The following is a 20,604-nucleotide window of genomic DNA, read 5'->3' on the forward strand; positions in this document are numbered from 1 at the left end:
AGGGATCAAGCAACCCCACCTAAATTAAGGGCCTAGCGCCCTTCAAACTAACAAGGGCCTTCTCCCTTTCTAATGTCAAGGGCCTAATGCCCTTCTAACCTGTCAGGGCCTTGCACCCTCCTAATACACTAAAGGGCTTTGCTCCCCCCTAGAACCTAACAACCTTGCGCCCTGCTAACACCAAGGGCCTTGCGCCCTGCTAACACCAAGGGCCTTGTGCCCTGCCTAAACTCAAGGGGCCTTGTGCCCAGATCACTAACTATGGACCTTGTGCCCAGCTGCTATGGGCCTTGCTCCCACCTAGTATGGTCCTGTTGCCGCAGCTAAACTAAAGGGCTTGGTGCCCATCTAAAGGGCCTGGTGCCCACCTACACTCTAGGGCCTTAGTGCCCCAGTAAACCTAACTAATCCCTAACTGAGCCGGGTCTTGTGACCACTACTTGCCCACGGGCCTAGTGCCAGACCTAACCTGCAGGAATTACACTTATCTGCTCCATGCAGGATACTCAACTTGCTCTTGGTGTCTTCGGGTTTTCTAGACCCTCCAGCTGGTGGCACCTCTTCTCTGGTTCGGCGCGCTGTTCTCCGGCATCTTCTTGGCAGATTAGCTCCAGGTCCTCAAAAGTGCCCACTGCCACCACCTTTTGGTCAGTGGCCATCTTCTCATGGCAGGGTAGCCTCTAGCCCTTACAAGGGCTCCATGCCACTTCCACCACTGCCATCTTGTTTTCTTGATGCGGCGTCTCTCCCATCGTCCTCTCGTGGCAAGGTAGCTCCTAGAACTTACAAGGGCTCCCTGCCACTTCCGCCGGTGTCCGCTTCTTCTTTTCTTCTGGATGTCCTCTCTTCTTTTATCGCTTCTGAACTAAAGTAAACATGGCTGCACCCAAAAGCTTATATAGCTGCTGATGTGCCGACGTCACGTGGTGCCAACCATTCAAATGGCCGGAGTGGAGCCATGATTTTATCCCCTTCTTGGCCGCTGATTGGTTGACAGGGGAAGCTGAGCCCTGATTGGCTCAGCTGCCCACTGCGCTGGGACCTGTGTAAGAAAAAGATAACTCACCGCCTCTGGATCCCAGGAACGGTGAGTTTTCCTCTTTTTCTTCTTTCTTCGTATCTTCTCAGCTATCTTCCATCTTTGTTCTCTTCACCTCGGTGGGACACACCCTCACACTACATGTGCTCAAGTCTGGCACGCCCGACTGTACATTGACTACATGTATCCACCCATCCCCTTCCCCGTTCTGCCCCTAAAATCGTTAGCTGTTGTAAGCATCCTTTGCACCCAAGGTTGAATTAGAAGCTGCTGCATTCTGTGGTGTATGGTCAGGTTCTGGACATGCACAGTGTAACTGTGCGCATAATGTGCAAGGTATCGCCATTTACGCTCTTTAACCAGGTGAATATGAGCTATGCATAAAATATAGTTTACTGAAGATCTGGGTAAGAGTTATCATGAGTAATATGGATATTTAGAGGAGGAGCTATTAGAGAATATTAGTTAATGTTAGAAGATGTTCCATGTATATATTATTAACAGTAAAAAATCAAAATCTACAGAGAGGAAAAGAGAGATGAAAGAGTCAATTTGCAAGGTACTTGGTCTCATCTGTGATACATTGACAGCATTTGAGAGATCCTTATCCTCAAGGAAGGTTCTTCCACTTTGCAGAGCTTTGCCCTATAGACAATCCATAGTTTAGAGTCGGGATCTGTGAACTAGTTTTTGGTTTTGAGTCCCTGAGGTGAGGACACAGCTGGGTCAGACGTCACTCAGCACTGACACGATAGTTAGCACATTAGAGAGGCTGCTTACGCCTCTCGCAATGAATCATAGCAAAAATAACAATGGCTAGTAATTGCACAAGCGTCATATAATAACAGAAAATCAGTGGCGGATTTGTATTGTCAATTTCCTTTTAGGTCATTTTTCTTCTTAATTTACTGGTGCCTGCATACATGTTCTCACCCTTCATTGATCTCCTATTTATGTGGTCTTCTTATCTCTTACATCCACATTTATCTATTGATTCCCTTGCTGGCTTGTCCCTGTTGTTGTGGATTTCTCTTATCTCCCATATATTTATATTTTTTATTTTGGACCTTTTTTTTATTACGGTAAGAGAATAGCAATTATGTGCTTTTTAAAAGTTTTCATGGTCCACTGTCACTCTCTGTCTGTGTCCACAGAAAATGTTCCAAAATCAGGTCTAGAGCAGAATTGGAACACTGTCTCCTACTGATTTACATACAGATAAGAACATACGGTCATGGCCAAAAGTTTTGAGAAGTACACAAGTATTGGTTTTCACAAAGTTTGCTGCTTCAGTGTTTTTAGACCTTCTTGTCAGATGTTGTTATGGTATACTAAAGTAAAATTACAAGCATTTCATAAGTGTCAAAGGCTTTTATTGACAATTACATTAAGGTTATGCAAAGAATCAATATTTGCAGTGTTGACTCTTCTCTTTGAAGACCTCTGCAATTCGCCCTGGCATGCTGTCAGTCAACTTCTGGGCCACGTACTGACTGATGGCCGCCCATTCTTGCCTAATCCATGCTTGGAGTTTGTCAGAATTTGTGGGTTTTTGTTTGTCCACCCGCCTCTTTAGGATTGACCACAAATTCTCAATAGGATTAAGGTCTGGGTAGTTTCCTGGCCATGGACCCAAAATTTCGATGTTTTGATCCCAATCCACTTAGTTATCACTTTTGCCTTATGGCAAGGTGCTCCATCATGCTGGATAAGGCATTGTTCGTCACCAAACTGTTCTTGGATGGTTGGAAGAAGTTGCTCTTGGATGATGTTTTGGTACCATTCTTTATTCATGGCTGTGCTCTTGGTTGAGAAGCAACCCCACACATGAATGGTCTCGGGATGCTTTACTGTTGGCATGACACAGGTGGTAGCACTCACCTTTCCTTCTCCAAGCAAGCATTTTTCCAGATGCCCCAAACAAGCTGAAAGGGGATTCATCAGGGAACATTAATTTACCCTAGTTCTCAGCAGTCTAATCCCTGTACCTTTTGGAGAATATCAGTCTGTCCCTGATGTTTTTCCTGGAGATAAGTGGCTTATTGGCTGGCCTTCTTGACACCAGGTCATCCTCCAAAAGTCTTTGCCTCACTGTGTGTGCAGATGCACTCACACCTGCCTGCTGCCATTCCTGGGCAAGTTCTGCACTGGTGGTGCACGGATCCCGCAGCTGAATCAACTTTAGGAGACGGTCCTGGCACTTGCTGGAAGTTCTTGGGAGCCGTGAAGCCTTCTTCACAACTATTGAACCTCTCTGCTTGAAGTTCTTGATGATCCAATAAATGGTTGATTTTAGGTGCAATCTTACTAGCGGCAATATCCTTGCCTGTGAAGCCCTTTTTGTGCAAAGCAATGATGACTGCACATGTTTCCTTGCAGGTAACCATGGTTAACAGAGGAAGAACAATGACTTCAAGCACCACCCTCCTTTTAAAGCTTCCAGTCTGTTATTCTAACTCAAATCAGCATAACAGTGATTTCAGGCCTTTTCCTTGTCAACACTTTCACCTGTGGTAAAGAGAGAACCACTGACCTGATGTCAGCTGGTCCTTTTGTGGCAGGGCTAAAATGTAGTGGAAATATTGTTTTGGGGATACAGTTCATTTTCATGGCAAAGAGGGACTTTGAAATTAATTGCAATTCATCTGATCACTCTTCATAACATTCTGGAGTATATGCATATTGGCATCATAACAACTGAGGCAGCAGACTTCGTGAAATATAATATTTGTGTCATTCTCAAAACTTTTGGCCATGACTGTACACATTCTGGTAATCGTCTTTAATAATAGCAATCCACACTTATTCCACTACAAACCTCTACATGTCAAAAAAAAGAGGGTTGGACAACTCAACTAACGATATAGTACTTGCAATGTATCTGACATATGTTATACACCAAGATCAGACTCGCACAAAGTACAGCAGATTTTTGGGGGCTCCTCCATAGATGAGCAGGAAAGGGGTGTGTGCTGCTGGCGGTGAAGAGGGCATGACCACATTGTGTTGGGGGGCATGGACAATATGGGGTGTGGCTGATCCTCTTTGAGCATGAAGTATTATGTATTAAAACTGTGTTGCTCTCACCTAGCCACATGACGACACCCCTTTGCCAGCCACATCACACCACCCCCTCCCCAGCCACATCAATACACCCCCACACCAGCCACATCACGACACCTCCTCCCCAACCACATAATGACAACCCCTCCCCAGCCAAATGATGACACCCCCTCCCCAGCCAAATCACAACACTCCTCAGCTACATCACGACACCCCCTCCCCGGCCACATAACGAGACCCCCTCACCAGCTACATCACAACATCCTTTTCCCAGCCACATCACCGCACCACACGTTATGACACCCCAGCCTTTACTTACCTATGCTGTGCTGGTGCTGCTGACATCCGTCAGGGTGGGAACTTCCTGTAGAGTGAGCAGAGAGGTCTCGTGAGATTACCAAATCTTGTGAGACTTAGAGCTCCTCAGCTTGCTCTGCAGGCTGTGTCCTATACAGGGTCTGGGAGCAGCCATCAGCTCACTCCCCCTAATTCCCCCTCCCTCCACCTCCGCTACCATCCCTACACCCCTCTCCCCGCTTGTGTGCGGGCCGTTTGATGGAGGGGGAACCTGTAAAATAAATTAAAAAAGGAAATGCTGCTTTCAGTGGAGGTCCGGGCCCCGGTTGCAGAAACCATTAGAAGCCAAAAGGTGGACACAGGATGACAGTGGGACAGAGAGAAACAGCCTTTCTCCTATATTGTAAAATCTACAAGTGCATCAAGGATAATACTGACCCAAAATAACATAAATCTACTACATCTACTATACGAGACGATGCAAAATATGCCACAAACTAACATCAAAGTACATACAGTATAAAAGATACAGCAACACAAAAAGAAACAGAACACTGTTTAACCTCCTCATCCAAACAAACCATTTGTATTTTTATTGTACTACGTGTCAATACGTTTAATGTATTGTTAGATCCCACCGATCCCCAAGTTTTATCTTGTGGCCAAATGTGTGACCCCCTTTCTTCATTCATATAATTATCTGCTTTCATGTCATGAAGACTCCCTCTGACACCCAATTTCTTGCCTCATCTTCTGACTTATGTGGTCATTATACATTGTTTATTCTTCAGTGCTTGAATATTATTAGTCATTGTCTCCTTGTCTTATCCTTGTCATAATCTTTCAGCAATCCTCCTCATTAGCTGCTACATGCACTGTCACCTTGCATTCCCCATATTTCATACCTGCTCTTAGATTCTCTCTTGCAGGTTGCCGAGACCCCCCTGATTGAATGAGCTTTGTACCGTTGTGTTTTTTCCAATAGTAATCACAAGCTCTCAGCTCTTATTTTCTACCTTTAAAAAGCCTTTTCACATTCCCATTCTATTTCTCAGTCCCTGTTCTTTTTTTGTAGTCGCAGTGACCCCCTTCACCCTGTTTCTCTCCCCTGTGCATGTGTTCATGTACCTAAACATTCAGATAACTAATTGCATTTCCGCTGGCTTCACATCCGTATCAGCTCAGGTGCGGCTCCTACAATCAATTATTGATTGTTTTATTTCTCAGTGGAGATAATTATACAGGTATTATTCTACAGACACTCAATGTGGACTTGGGAGACAACCATCCAGAACACTCATAAAAATCACATATTTTATTTATTAGGGGCATGGAGAGCATTATAGAAAGCAGTGTGTTCATTATACGTGTATAGACATTCGGCATCATTATAAAGTGTAATGCTTTCATCATTAATGTATTATCGTGTGGATTCATTATCAATACATAAATACTCAACATAACGATACAGTGTAGTTTGTTAAATCTTAGCCTGTAGATATTAGGCATTGCTATTATGTGTAGAATTACTGTATACTGGCCATTGTAATTTGTAGAATGTTCTATATCTAACTGTCTGCACAAATTATTCTCATACAGTGGAATGTAAATGTTAACTACCATTATACAGCGCTGATTTAATTATCTGTTAATAGATAATCTACATCATTATAGACTGTAGTACAGTATGTTCATTACCAGTGTATGGATGCCAATTATCATTAAACAGTGTTTTAGGTTCCCAGCGCATACATGCTAATTAAAATGATACACTGAAGATTGTTTATTGTCAGTTTATATATACTGTATACATTATTATGCACTGCAGAGGGTACATTTTCAGTACATTGGCTAATGCTATTCAAGCTTTTATGGGGTGGTTCATTTGCTCGTAAGGTGGCTTTTAATAGAAATGTGATTTCATGAAGTAGAATCTAAAAGGTGTCTCAGGAAAGTAGATGTGGGTATCAGATAAGTCATTTCTGCAGGGCCGGCGCTCCCATTAGGCAAGGTTAGGCACTTGCCTAGGGCGCCGGGCTCTGGAGGGCGCCACAGAACTGGAAATTAATTTTAAAACTGTGCGGCGACCGCTGACCATACCTGTCACGGCCGCCGCACAGCATTCAGATGCATGGGGAGGGGGGGAAGAGGCTATTGCTCACCACCGCCGCCTCTCTGCTCCGTCTCCTCCCCTCCACTCACTAGTGTCAGTGAATGGAGGGGAGGAGACGGAGCAGAGAGGCGGCGGTGGTGAGACAAGGTAAGAAAAGACGGGGTGAGGAGGGAGGAGGGAAGAGGGCGCCGATTTTTGCAGGGGGGGGGGAGAGGGCGCCGATTTTGCCTAGGCCTATCAATGATGGGCGATAGGTAGCCCATAAGAGGAGCTCATTCAGATCTCCTGGTCAGAAATAATTTTACCTTCTCTCAAATGATTAAGAAACAAAAGTGCCAGCATGGTACATTCATATGGTCTGAGCAGCAAGATGCAGTCAGTGGTGACTGACTGATCTGCACAACCTCTCAGGAAAACTACAGCACTATGCAGCCCATCTAAGTAAAATTATGCAGCCTGGAGTATGAGCTCTAATGACAGCCACTTTTCTGCTTCTGTGACAGTAAGTCTCTGGCCGTTCACAATGTTAAAATCCACCTCTTGTTTTTTGTAATGCAGAGAGGCAGATATGACAGGCCAAAAATGCCAACTGAGGAAACATTCTCACCTGAGAAGAAGATGCTGCAAGAAAGCTCTAAACCCTAAACGGAACATTCTCATATTGCCTCGTGGTCGGCATTGCACTGAGAGCAATAATAATACACAAGTGACCTTAATATGCGTATAAATGGCCATCATTAAAATATTTATAAATATTTTACTGTTATTACACAGTACAGTATATTGTATTCAATATACATTTTTTGACTTATGAATTTAGCATTAACTCTTAACTGTTAAAAATATATCATATTTATGCAACACCATACTGTTTTGTTAATGCTTATGTCCTTTTCTCCGTGCCCATCCAGAACCACCAAAGCCTATTGCACCCCCTGAACTTCTGGCAGTGGGAGCCACATATTTGTGGATCAAACCAAATGCTAACTCAATCATTGGTGATGGGCCAATTGTCCTAAAGGAAGTGGAATACAGGACCACGTCAGGCAGCTGGGCTGAGACCCATGTGATGGATGGACCCACATACAAACTATGGCACTTAGATCCTGATGTGGAGTATGAAATACGTGTCCTGTTAACCCGTCCTGGTGAAGGTGGCACAGGACCACCAGGACCGCCACTCACAACTAGGACAAAATGTGCAGGTAGGCTGGAGTGCAACTATATGTTTGTTTGCTTATTACATCTGAGATGATTCCCAATAAACACTGAAAAGATATTTGTGTAATTTATATTGCACAGTGAGGACATTTATTAAAGCTGCAGCTCCAGACAGCAATTGCAAAAATGATTTACACAATATGCAATATAACTGGAAATGCAGATTTTTCTGTTCTTTCTTGTGATTGGTTTGATTTTTTTAAAAGGGAAATGTATTACTGCTGTTCGATTTCATGCTTCCTACATCCTTATTACAGTGAACTGTTTTGAGACGTTGCTGCAACAGTCCTGGTGTAGTGCATATGATGATTTAATGTCAGGCACAGAATTAAAGCAGCAATCCCATGAAACCATGAGGTGCATTATTTAATGTAAACAATTGTGGGGGGCTATAAGAAGAATCTTGGCATTTACCATATTTCCATGGTTTGTTTCTTCAGGGTGTTATTAATTATTTGTAATTCGGCAGTGTCATGGACTAACATGGCACATGATGTAGTGAGCAGAGAGGCTTTGAGATACCCCTCTGAGCTCTGTCTGCTCTGTGTACTATAAAATCCTCATCTTCCTCTGCCCTCTGCTTTCACATGCATGCTGAGAGCTGTGTCCCTGTGTCTGTAACTGGCAACCATATTTTCTTGCAACATCCAGAGAGATTTTGAAAAGGAGATAATGATTTGTAAAAGGACAGCTAAAAAAAATGACAAAGCACCCCATCAGGTGCATGCTTAAAGGGTATTTATCTTGCAATTTAATGAAAAAGATAAACCTATGTCGGATTGCTGCTTTAAAAACAGTTATACAGTGTGATGGCAAAAGGCTTTAATATTCCAAGATCCATGATATTTAAATACAATTTAAATTTTGCTTTGTATAGATTACATTTATTTACTTACTGATGTATTCTACTGCATATACTCATTAAACACTGTTTCCTGTCAGTATGTATTGTAGCTACTTGGCATCCATATTCAACATTGCATACTCATTAACAGTTTCTACATAAATTGTCCGCCCCCCCCCACTTTTGCAATGTGTATTCCTCATTTGTGCTATAATGTATAGCCCGGTCATCATTATTAGTAGTGTTCCTTGTGCAGATGTGTAATGATATACTAGCCTTATTCCCATAATACCTCTTCTAAAACATTACCCCAAGTGTAATCACTGTAAGGTTTCTCAGCTCAGGGTTAATGTGCACTAAAATTCTTCTGTTAATAAACAGACATTTAGAGCTAGTTTCAAGTGGTCTCTTTAGAATGTGAACCTGCTTATATTATAGTGGTTCCTACATTTCATTACGGGGAATGGTGTTGGATTCAGTGTGTAAATGTGATTAAATCGGTGGAACAGGCTGGTTTATTACATGGCTCATGTACATAGTATTTTATTAACAGGACATTGAAAAACTGTTTAAATATAAGCACATATAGTTATGCAAACATTCGACTACCTTCAGGGTAATTTGGACCCCAAGTGACACTGTTATGGCTCTTTCTCATTTTACCTTAGCAGAAGAAGCAATATAGTAACTGGCACTCCTATTTCAAGCTGTCAGTTCTTGTGAGATTGGTCTTGTTTCAGAAAGAAGCAGCCTAATCTCCTCTCGCTGTCTCATTCCCCCTTACTACACAAACTAATTAATACAGCGCTCTATAAAGTCTATTGTATTAATAAAACACAGAGGGCAGAAAAAGGAAGCCACAAGCATCACACATTTTATCATTCAAAAATATTTTATATACTAAATCATAAAATTCCACTTGCATAAAAATAATCTTAAACATATACAAATGCAAAATATATTTTTGGTGCCTATAATTGAGTTACAAAAAACTAACACTTTGTAATCTTTAAAGAGCTCTGTCGTTTGTATAACCACATAAACAGTATTGGAAGTTCTTTCCCCATACAGAATGTTTTCCCAATCACCTGAAACGTGGGATATTATCTTCGGCTAAAATTATTAGGTTCAGATATCCCTGAGTAGGAGCGTCCTCTGGCTTAGAACAAATACTCTCTTTATCACAAAGTTATATACGTTTTCCTATATGAATCAATCACTCCATAGTACACCGGAGTACATAACAGGGTGTGTATTCATCACATGGCGTATAACAGTTTTCTTATCAAATTAAATAATCAACCGCTCACTCTTTACCCAAATCCTGTGATGACAGTCTTAAAACGAAGCAGGAATACGATCCTCTTAGTAGCGGTAATTAGTTCAGGTGGCCAGCCGTATAGAACTGTCTTCTCCCCTCCGGAAAAATAGACGCACAAGTTCTTTATAGGTTGGTTAGACTTCTCAATAAAACTATAGACAAAATCAACTAGGTAAAACACATTCGCTATGTGGTAATCAGCATTTCCTTCTGCTAACACCGCCTAACGCGTTTCATTCTATGAGAATGTTTTCAAAGCATCATTCACCCTTACTCTCTTTCATTCTCGTTTCTAGGAGTTTTACCTCTTCTCTTGCCCTGTTTTTTCACACAGCTACCCTATTTACATACACTGTTTATTTAAATTTGTGTCTAATCCCCTGCCTGTCTTTCTTCCATCACCCCTCTGACAGCGTCCTAGTATGTCCCTGGCTGTCTCCTATCCCCTTTCTCTGTCTCCCACCATCTATGGGATCTCCCATCCTATCTATGACTCTCTGTGTGTCCTATTCCCTCACTTTCTCCTCTTTTCTTTCAGTATCCTGCTTCCTCTCTAGATGTCTCCATCCACTTTTTCTATTTTCAACCACTTCTCTGGCTGCGTCTTATCACATCTTTGACATTGGCGTCCCCCATATCTGGCTGTCTCCCAACCCCCCTCTGTAGTAGTGTACTGCCCATCTCTGGCCATCTCACATCCCCTATGTGGCAGCGTACTGCCCATCTCTGACCATCTCCCATCCCCGATGTGCAGTGTATTACTCATCTCTGGCAATCTCCCATCCCCTATGTGGCAGTGTACTGCCCATCTCCCATCCCCGATGTGGCAGTACATTGCCCATCTCTGGCGATCTCCCATCCCCTCTCTGGCAGTGTACTGCCCATCTCTGTCCATCTCCCATCCCCTCTCTGGCAGTGTACTGCCCATCTCTGTCCATCTCCCATCCCTTATGTGGCAGTGTATTGCCCATCTCTGGCCATCTCCCATCCCCTCTCGAGTAGTGTACTGCCCATCTCTGGCCATCTCCCATCCCCTCTCTGGCAGTGTACTGCCTATCTCTGGCCATCTCCCATCCCCTCTCTGGCACTGTGCTACCCATCTCTGGCCGTCTCCCATCCCCTCTCTAGTAGTGTACTGCCCATCTCTGGCCATCTCCCATCCCCTCTCTGGCAATGTGCTGCCCATCTCTGGCCATCTCCCTTTCCCTCTCTGGCAGCGTACTGCCCATCACTAGCCATATCCCATCCCCTCTCTAGCTGTCTTCCATCCCATCTCTGACTCAAATCACCTCTCTGACAGTGTCCTATCCCATCTCTGGCTGTCTACAATCCTGCTTCTGGCTTTATCTCTCTCCATTGCTGGCTGCAACTCATTCCCTCTATCGCTGTCTCCTTCCCTCTCACAGTGTCTCCTCTCTGTTTCAGCTATTATCTTGCCCTATTCTATTACATCTCTCCCTGTGTGTCACCTTTTCTCTTTGTATATCATTGCCCATTTTTTCTGTTTCATCCCCTCTTTTGTCGTGATCCCATATTGCACATTGTTTACTTACTCCTCTTGCTGTGTTTCATCCTCTCTCTCCCCTATGTCCCTATTTTCTCACTGTGTCCTATCCCTTCTCCCTCTGTGTCCCATCTCTTCCACCGCTGTGTCCTATCCATTCTCTCTCTGTGTTTGATCTGCTGTCTTGCTGTGCTATATCCCCTCTCTAGCTGTGTTCTGTCTTTCCTCTCACTGTCTCATCTCCTCTGTCATTGTGTTCTCTCTCTCTCTCCCCCCCTCTCTCTCCCTCTCTCTCTTTCTCTCTCACTCTCTCTCTGCTATATGCCTCGGTGTTCTATTCTATCTTCTGTTGTATTCTATTACTGCCATTGTTCTTTTTAAAGCTCTGAATATTTAAAGATGAGCCTTGCAATCTCTGTGTGTATTTATATTCACTGCCAATATATGCAAGCCCTGTTTACCAGTTTTCACTTATTGAAAGAGGAGCTTGCTAGAGATACTTTCTATAACTATGCAGCGCAGAGCACCCAACAATTGGTTCTCATATCCACAGAGATAAAAAAGCTGGGGAAAGATAGCTTAATGTTTTGCATGAGCCAGTCAGTCTGCATTTATGGATATCTGTATTATATGTATATATATTTATATGTATGCATGTATTAATATGTATGTGAATTCCTGCATATCTATATGTACATATTTTAGGCGTGCATATAAAAGTGTATTTATTATATATAGCAGTATGTATGTAATGTACATGAACACTTTGTCAAAGGACCTTGAATAGTTAAACACCTGCAGCTCCTGCCTCCCTTTCCTTCTTTCCCCTGGATCTGTGCTGCAGAAGAGGGAGGCGTTTGGGCTGGATCCCTGCAGGTAAAATGAGGTGTTTTTATTGTAATGAGGGGAGTGTAGTACCGCGCTTTTTTACGGAGAGCCGATGCACCATGCTGCGTCCCACACAATGACTTCTCCCCAGGAAACCTCTGTCTCTCACAGCCCCACCTCCATTTCACTCTGTGATTGAGAATATGATTACCTCTTAATTATACAGTGGGCTTAAAAAAAACTGCTACGTTAACCCATTGAAAATGAATGAAAACAGGCTTGCATTGCAATTGTGTATACATGGTGCTTTGTGAATTTTAGTTGTTCATTGACTAGTGATGCGTGCACTATGATTATACCATTGTGTGCATTTCTGTCAGATATGGCAATATACTCAATGCAACGTCTGCATGTAAATGTGTATATGGAAAGTGCACTGTGCCCACATAACTCCAAGGTGCATTCAGAGAGCAAGTTGTTACAAAAAGTGTTCCATTGTCCTGGTTCACGGCAGGCAATTAGAGGATAAATGGCAAAATATATTGCTAAAATGTTGGACAACATAAATAGAAACATAACACAAGCATCTGTTCCGCGTGTGCTGTTCTTCTATCTTTTTTTCTAATCTTGCCTTTTATTTTTGTTAGCTAATGGCATACTTGCTTACTCTTCCTACCTCACACGCGGAAGATACGTAATACATAAGTAACTTCATGACAAGTAGGCGGGAAAAGTTTTGAGAACATAACCGGGAGACTCCCAAATTCAAGGTATCCGCTATACGCTCTCTTGCATCCTTGTGGCGCCTACAGGAAATGAGACGTGCACACAGTTCTTATCTGATCATGATTGGTCCACCTACCATTCGTACTAACTCCTCAGCATAGCTTCCCACACCATGTTTCGGTCTAGGGGAGAGACCACAACACTTATTTGGGTGAAACAATACAGAGTGGAAAGAAGGGGGTGTCTGAGGTGATGGGCACAAGTAGAGACCCTGCACTCTATTTCTATTGTTGACACCTCAGTTTTGGTCTGGGCCTGGGTGCAGGGCTGTAGATATTCATGACAGGGAAGTATCCCTTCCGAATATCTCTCTCATCCATTTTACTTTTGGGGACCCCACCAAAAGAAATACAAAACCAAATAGGGTTACCCGCAGTATAGTCTCTGTTTCCTCTTGATGGTTGTCTGCAACTTCAATGAATGGCATCTGGGAAAATAGGCAACAACCTTTCCACAGAGCTGTCTACCGAGCTAGTATATACCACCCACTCTAGGGCTAACTACAACAACGGTACAACAGCAGCGCCCTGGTCCTAGCAATGTTCTTCGTGACTAGTGTGGCAATGGGGGCAGTTTGCTACATACTAATAGAGAAAGGACTGGTGGTTTCCCTAGGAATCTGCAGGCTGAGGATGCAGACAGGGTTAACTTTGTACACCTTCACACACACAGCACAGGAACACAGGTGGAGCATCTGGCCTAATGAATTAAGGAATCAGCAAGAGCAATACTTTGAGAGGAAGCTTAAATAGCTGGGTTTGTGCTGTGGATGGGAGACTGGTGCCAACAAGTGGCCAGTTAGGGATCTAACTGTAATTGCCAGTGTTAGGGCTATGGGACTCTGTAGATATTTTGAATATGTTTGGTGGGATTGCTGAAGACATTGCAGAGGCTGTGTGTTATCCATCCTGACAAGATAATAACCAGCAAAGTGGTTCAGTAAAACCTGTGTGAGGAGCAGTTTGTTTGGCGTGCTTTTCACACCAGTCAACTTTCATTCTAGCACTAGGTGTAGTGTACTATTCTTTTCTAGAATCCCCACAGTTCAAATCACCAAATCCACAGAGTGACAGACAAAACAATAAACTAGATACCAAAAGCCTACCTTTAATGGGGGCCAGACTCCTTGATTCTGTAACCGGGAACCACCTCAAAAGCCTGCCTTTAATGGGGGCCTCACCTTTGAGGGCAGCACACAATAAAGGTGTAACTCAAAGGTCTCTAAGAGGCCACTACAAAATGGCCACCAGGGGTTAAAGGATGATGGGGGAACAGAACGGGCACGGTCTCTCAATCACAGGGCTAACCTCCTACTGGTGACAGGCCTAGCAACAGAATTTGTCTGTTCAGGCTTAGTGGCTAATCCTGAATAACTGTGCCCCTCAGGCTTCTAAGCCTGAAACTACTGTGCCCCACAGACTATTCCTGAGCAATATAGGACCACAAGTTTCCAAGCCAGAATATCCAATGTGCCCCACATAAATGAATAGTCCTACAATATTCTAAGATACCACGGGCCTTGTGCTTACTATTGCTGCATGGGCCTACAAAAGTGTGCAGAAGATAGAGTGCAGGCGTGGACCTGAGAAATTGGTGCCCAATGGCCTCGCCTTTCTCTGCCAGCTTTCGCTGGCTGCTTCTCCAGTTGATGGTTTCTAACAGTCTTTTATGTTGATCTCAACATTCCCTGGCTCTCCGCTGTCTGTTGCCATCTTTAACCTTCCACTGAAACTCTTCTGGCTTGCCTAGTCATCTTCTCTAATGAACTCGGCACCACTCCATCTTCGCAAGTCTTCTGTCTTGATCTCGTCGACTCATCTCCGGAGCTCCTTGCAGGTCTCTCTTCACCTTTGGACTGCACTTGCCATTCACAATGGCTGTATAGAAGCCATTACGAGGGCACAGGGCAACAACACAGTGAGTACAGATTGCCTCACCGCAACACCAAAATTCAAATGGACGGAGGTGATCCCTAATTGGCTCACTATACTGTCGACTAATTGGTTGACAGCAAATCCATACAGATTCACTGTCACCAATGCTGTGGAGTGCAGAAGGATAAAATAATTTAATGGCATCCCGGTGTTAGTGATTCGGTAAGCAGAATCTTCTTTTCTTCTTATCTTGGCAACTCTGGCACTGTCCTCCCAGTGGCTCCACTTCCTCCCAGTTCATAGTGATGTGGGCTGGACGGGGACATCAATGATGTAATTTGCAGTCCATCATGTTATTTTGGCCCCACATCTGCGTCGAAATTATGCAAAATTACGTGTTTTGTGGCAATCTGTTCCCTCCGCATTTGCAATTAACCTCCTCAGTGGATCACCCGGAGGGGAAAAATAGAAAATAGGCAGGTTTGATATATAGTAAATAATAACAAAGAGGTGGACATTGCTAATTGAATGAAACAGATTTACAGCCATTCAACACTCAACTGTACTTCATTCACTCAAAAAAAAAAAATGTAGTTCACATTAGTCTTCGATCCTGGTCTCCAGTGTGACTAGATTAAAGAAATCTCAGAAGAATTAAGTTGCATTGTGTGAAACATCATGAAAGTAGCTTAGATTTATTGTACTAGCTAACATGACAAACAAGACTATATGAAAGCCAAAGATTAAATAGTTGTAAGTTGTATTTCTGCTATACATGTAACGCAGTGAGCTCTCTAGTAAGGCAGAACGCTTCTCTCAGCAGCTGCTTATTGCAGTACTTTAAAACGTGAGGTCATGTTTGCCTTTGATTTATTCATTTTGAATTCAGTTTTTCATGAAGAAATGTGTATGCAAATCGTATCCTTCATAAGTTTTTTCAACAATTAGCTATTTAATAAACTTAAGTGAAATGAGAGTTAATACGTGAATATAGTTTTTGCTTTTTAGCCCTGCTGCAATACCCTTATGTACAAACAAACATGTAAGGCTTAAATGATGTAGTTTTTCCTGCACAGCTACTATGTAATGTTTATTAACATAGTTCCTTACATAAGGTTCTAGGGTATGGACATTCCTCCTCATTGACCTCAGACATGTATCTCATTACTTGCAAACTGTGGTTTAACAGAAAAATCTTAGCATTATTGATGTCCCTCTTTATGATTTGCATAAATGCATAAAGAATATCAACTGTTCTCTTTTTATTGTTCAAAAGGACATCTTGCCTTATTTTTATGATAATTTCGCCATTGGATGTTAGTGGTTTGTTACAGAAGACAGGGAAAAGTAATGGAAGCTGCCACAGTTAAGTACAATGTTGGGAATATAGTAGGGTATTTACAAAAAGAATGTTACTAACCAATCCCTTGACTTTGAATGTGCACGTGTTCCCAAGCAGTTCTCCTGAAGTTGCCTCATTCAATGTACAATTCTACATATTCGTAAGTGTTTTGAGTGCTCAACCCTCATCCTCAGGACAATGTTTAGTGTCATTGTCATTCCTGTGGCAGAACTATTGAAATAGGGTTTGGGGTGGCTCTCAGCCACCCATGTGCCATTATGCTCCCAGTCAGGGCCGTCTTTCCCATAGGGCACAATGGGCAGGTGCCCGGGGGCCCTGCAGCCCAGGGGGGCCCGTCGGAGGAAGCCAAAAAAAAAAAAAACCTGGAAAAAGAAAAGAAGAAAATACTTACTGTGCTGTTAGCTGGCGATCCGGCTCCCTCCCTGGTCTCCTCCTCCGTCGCGCTCGCAGTGCATGTTGAGCGTGACGTCATCACGCCCGCCATCCATTGCGGAGCGCGACGGAGGAGGAGACCATGGAGGGAGCCGGATCGCCAGCTGACAGGACAGTAAGTATTTTCTTCTTTTCTTCTTCCAGGATTTTTTTTTTTTGGCTTCCTCCGACGGGCCCATATATATAATCATTTTTTATTTTTGTTACGTATATATAGGGGCCCCGGTGCACTGCTGTGCCCGGGGGCCCAAGATGGTCTTAAGAGGGCCCTGCTCTCAGTGGAGCCAGGTACTTTTGGATACACTGTGTTAAATAATAAACACAAGGAAACAAGTCTCAATCACAATTAAATGAGAGTACATAAAAAATAATCATATACTTAGTTTTCAATATGTAGACAGCGTAAATGTTCAAGCTTAATGCTCCAGGAACATCAGTGCTGGAAGTCCGATTATTGCGGAACCACTGCAGTCAGTCCCGGGATGAGGCTGCTGATGTGACGCAACTTGAGACTTTTATACTAGATACAGGATGTTGCTACCCGAACATATCATACATATAAGGTATAAACATGAATAGCTGCATTTCATTTTTTATTGTTCCATGCTTTAACAGTAGGGAAAATACCTTAGAACTAATATTCCCATGGCAGGAGCTTTCCATTATGACATCAGAGTACTGATTTAAGCATATCTAGCCGTTAACCCTAAATGTACCCTAAAATACACTATCACTTGTTCTCCCATCACACATAATAAAGGAGCTGACTTTTTTTTTTTTTTTTTACAAATATCTTCCCCTCCACTCCCATTCTCCTTGGATGCCTCAATACATTTATAGCTGTACAGTAGGGTGCTATGAAAGAGCTGTAGATGAATTGTGATGCACAGAAAATGAACCTTAGAATAAAAAGCATATGACTCTAGATAAAGGGGAGAGACCCTTCCATTTGCTAAACCAAGGGCGGCATGTTTTAATTAGCAAGAATTGTCCAAAAGTGAACAAAGGCATTAAAGCTCCTCCACCGATTCTTGTCAAAAAACAGGGATTGAGAGGAAAGGTGTACCAGCTCCTTAATAAATAAAATATACTCATCCATAATTTCCTCTTTGCCAAATAACACGTGCCCGTACCTTTAATTGAACACTGATGGAAAAATAAAATGAAAATAAATTGTTTATAAATGCCATACTACAGGCCTGGCCAAGCTGTGGTCCTCCAGGTGTTGTGAAATGACAAGCTCCGTCATGCTTTACCAGTAGGGGTATGCTGGGACTTGTAGTTTCACAACACCTGGAGAGCCAGAGGTTGGCCATGTCTGCATACTAGGTACCACTCCAAAGTTTTGGTGCTGCAGTTTGAAATGCAGGCTTCCTGGTGCACACCTTCTTATATATCTCCTTAGGGAATCATGTGCACCTCTCTTCTTCTTTCTAAATATGCCCATTTAACTACATGCCAGTGACCGGTACAGACACTTACCCTATTATACCCTTGACTCTGACTAAACTCCAGTTGTTTGCAAACTTGGCTTGTTTACTCATTTATAACCCTCTGCAACCTGCCTGACAAATTGCCTGTTTTTGACCATGAATTCACAGTCTGTCAGATGCCTCATGACTCATACAGTAAAATAATTCAAGAATGAATTGGAGAACATATTGCTATTGCTTCTATGTTAAGTAACCAACTCTAACTTGATTATTAGGGAATATGTGTTCCTCTTTGATAAAATTATCCATGGTATTGAATAAACCCAGAAAAAAAGATCACACAGTACAAGAAAGAAAGTTGGTCATTCCGGTCATATCACGCGCAAGTGTTCTACCCCAACACACGCTTTCTCCATTTCATGCCTGCACTATGATAGAGGCAGGACAAGACTTTGTAATGAGTGTCCTTAGTTTTGCATGAAGTGTCCGTCTCTGGGGCCTTCTGTTTCGGCCAGTAAAAGGCCACCTGCCATGGTGTGATTTCAGCCTGCGCTCCAAAGCTTGAAGAGCCAGGGCTGCTCGGTAAAGATAAAGGATCCAGAGACAGGTAGCACACAGGCTATGAATAAACACACATCAAGGGCAGTGCCAGCCCGCTTGTTGTATAATGCATGAGGTGGCCAGCTATTGAAGTGTGGGCAGAGGCAGCTTCAATCTCCCCTGCTACACTTGTCTCTCTCACAGTTAAATTAATTTTCTCCAGGGGTTTTTTTTTTTTTTCTACAAAAAAAAATCTTTTTTTTTCTTTTTACACTTTCTGTTCCATTCCCTCGTGTTATTCTGTTCCTCGTTGCATGCAGACATTTTCCACAAGCATCCATCTGTCCCTCTATGAAACCTTTCTTCTAGATAACTGTTCTGTATTTGCCACCTCTTCTCTTTCATTTCTCACAGTCTTCCATGTTTATCTCTCTCCTCGTTCAGCAATTCCTTTCATTTCTGCATTTTTCTCCCCTCCCTTCCCTATCTCCAATTCTACTTTCACTCATTCTTCTTATTGATCTATCACCCCTATAGCTGCCAGTCTCCCACCCCCTTTGTCTTCTGCCCTTGCTCTCTTTGCCCGTTAGTGCTTTTGTATATACTCTTTTATCCCCTCTCTCCTTTTTCCACTTCGGTCCCTTCTATTTTCTACCTCTAGAGTCCTCATACATTGGCTTCTATCTCAGTTTTCCCTTTTCCATTATTCTTTCAGAGCCATGTTTCCCTTTCTATATCCTTGTCCCTTTTTTCATTATTATACCACTTTAGTCCCTCTCTTTCTTCCCCTCTCTATGTTGCTCATTCTGCCTACACTGCTGCCTCTCCTTTTTCTTCCCTTGCAAGTTTAGGATTCGTTGCACGCTCCGAGTTGGACAGATTTTTTTTTTCTTTCTTTGCGTACTCGATAGCTCCCACTTCCATGAGTCAGCTCAGAGAGCCGCGGCCCCATTGTCTGAGGCTGCGAATATGTCATGATGAAAATGTAATCACACTGAAAATAAGACACACAATTTTTCCAGGGACAGAGCAAAATAAATGAAGCAGAAAGTGTATGATAATGTGCGGAAATGACTTGGATCCGACTGCATTCGGCATAGATTTAGATGTTAACCCTTTTCACAGATGTTGCTGTCTCTAACATGCTATGGGCTCAGTCCCGATGAGCCGGAAAGTGACCAAATTAAAGTGATGTGTTTTTTGGGTTGTGCACATATAAATAGCCATTTATGAGGTGCTGTCTTCATCCCCACTTTGGGGGGTGTTTTTATAATTATATTTAGCAACCCTAATGTTATCCAGTGATTACTAGTTCTGTTTGTCCACTATATTAACCCTGACAACCCTTATGTTAATTGTATCCTTCATTCACTCCCAAATGAAACCACTGAGCTTTCTGTAAGTCTAGTCACTCCTATACTAACACAGCCTTCAACCAAGTCACTTATAGACCCTAATATATCTTACATGTTGCCAACCAACCCCTGCCATTACCCTAATGTACCCCTCATGCTGCCAAGTCTCTCCCTCATTAACCCTAATATAAGTCCTATGTCCATAACTCTCCCCTAAATTAACACCATCCCCCTTAATGCTCTTGAAGGCGCCGTGAAGCAGCAATCTTCTTTAAGCACAGCAGATGTTAACATATACAATGCCTACAGCTCAGAAATAACCATACAGAAGGGAGAAGCATGGCCTATTTTGTCCAGACTTTAATATATTTTTTTATCTTGGAATGTTCAGAAGTATGATTTGCTCAAATCAGACTCAACACAATTTGAATCCAAGTTACTAGATTGCCATCAACAATAGGTACGGAACCTGATAGAATCTAAATCCGAGAATATGACATAAATCATAAAGTATTTATCCAAATAGCGGCACATAACATCCAAATAGCAGGCAACATGGCAAAAGCTGCTGCTATTGTGAATCAGAGGTCA

At 42.8% G+C, this 20,604-nt stretch overlaps 1 protein-coding gene across 8 annotated transcripts in view; it reads left to right on the top strand.

The window, feature by feature from the left end:
• PTPRT (protein tyrosine phosphatase receptor type T) overlaps window positions 1-20,604 on the top strand; it is a 190,047-nt gene that overhangs the window by 116,676 nt on the left and 52,767 nt on the right. For all 8 annotated transcript variants that reach the window (XM_075177592.1, XM_075177598.1, XM_075177593.1 and 5 more), the window contains exon 7: window positions 7,424-7,717. In XM_075177592.1, the coding sequence (XP_075033693.1) occupies window positions 7,424-7,717 (294 nt within the window). The remainder of the gene's footprint in view (window positions 1-7,423; window positions 7,718-20,604) is intronic.

The sequence above is a fragment of the Mixophyes fleayi genome, chromosome 6 (assembly GCF_038048845.1).
Source record: "Mixophyes fleayi isolate aMixFle1 chromosome 6, aMixFle1.hap1, whole genome shotgun sequence".
Classification (NCBI taxonomy): Eukaryota; Metazoa; Chordata; class Amphibia; order Anura; family Limnodynastidae; genus Mixophyes; species Mixophyes fleayi.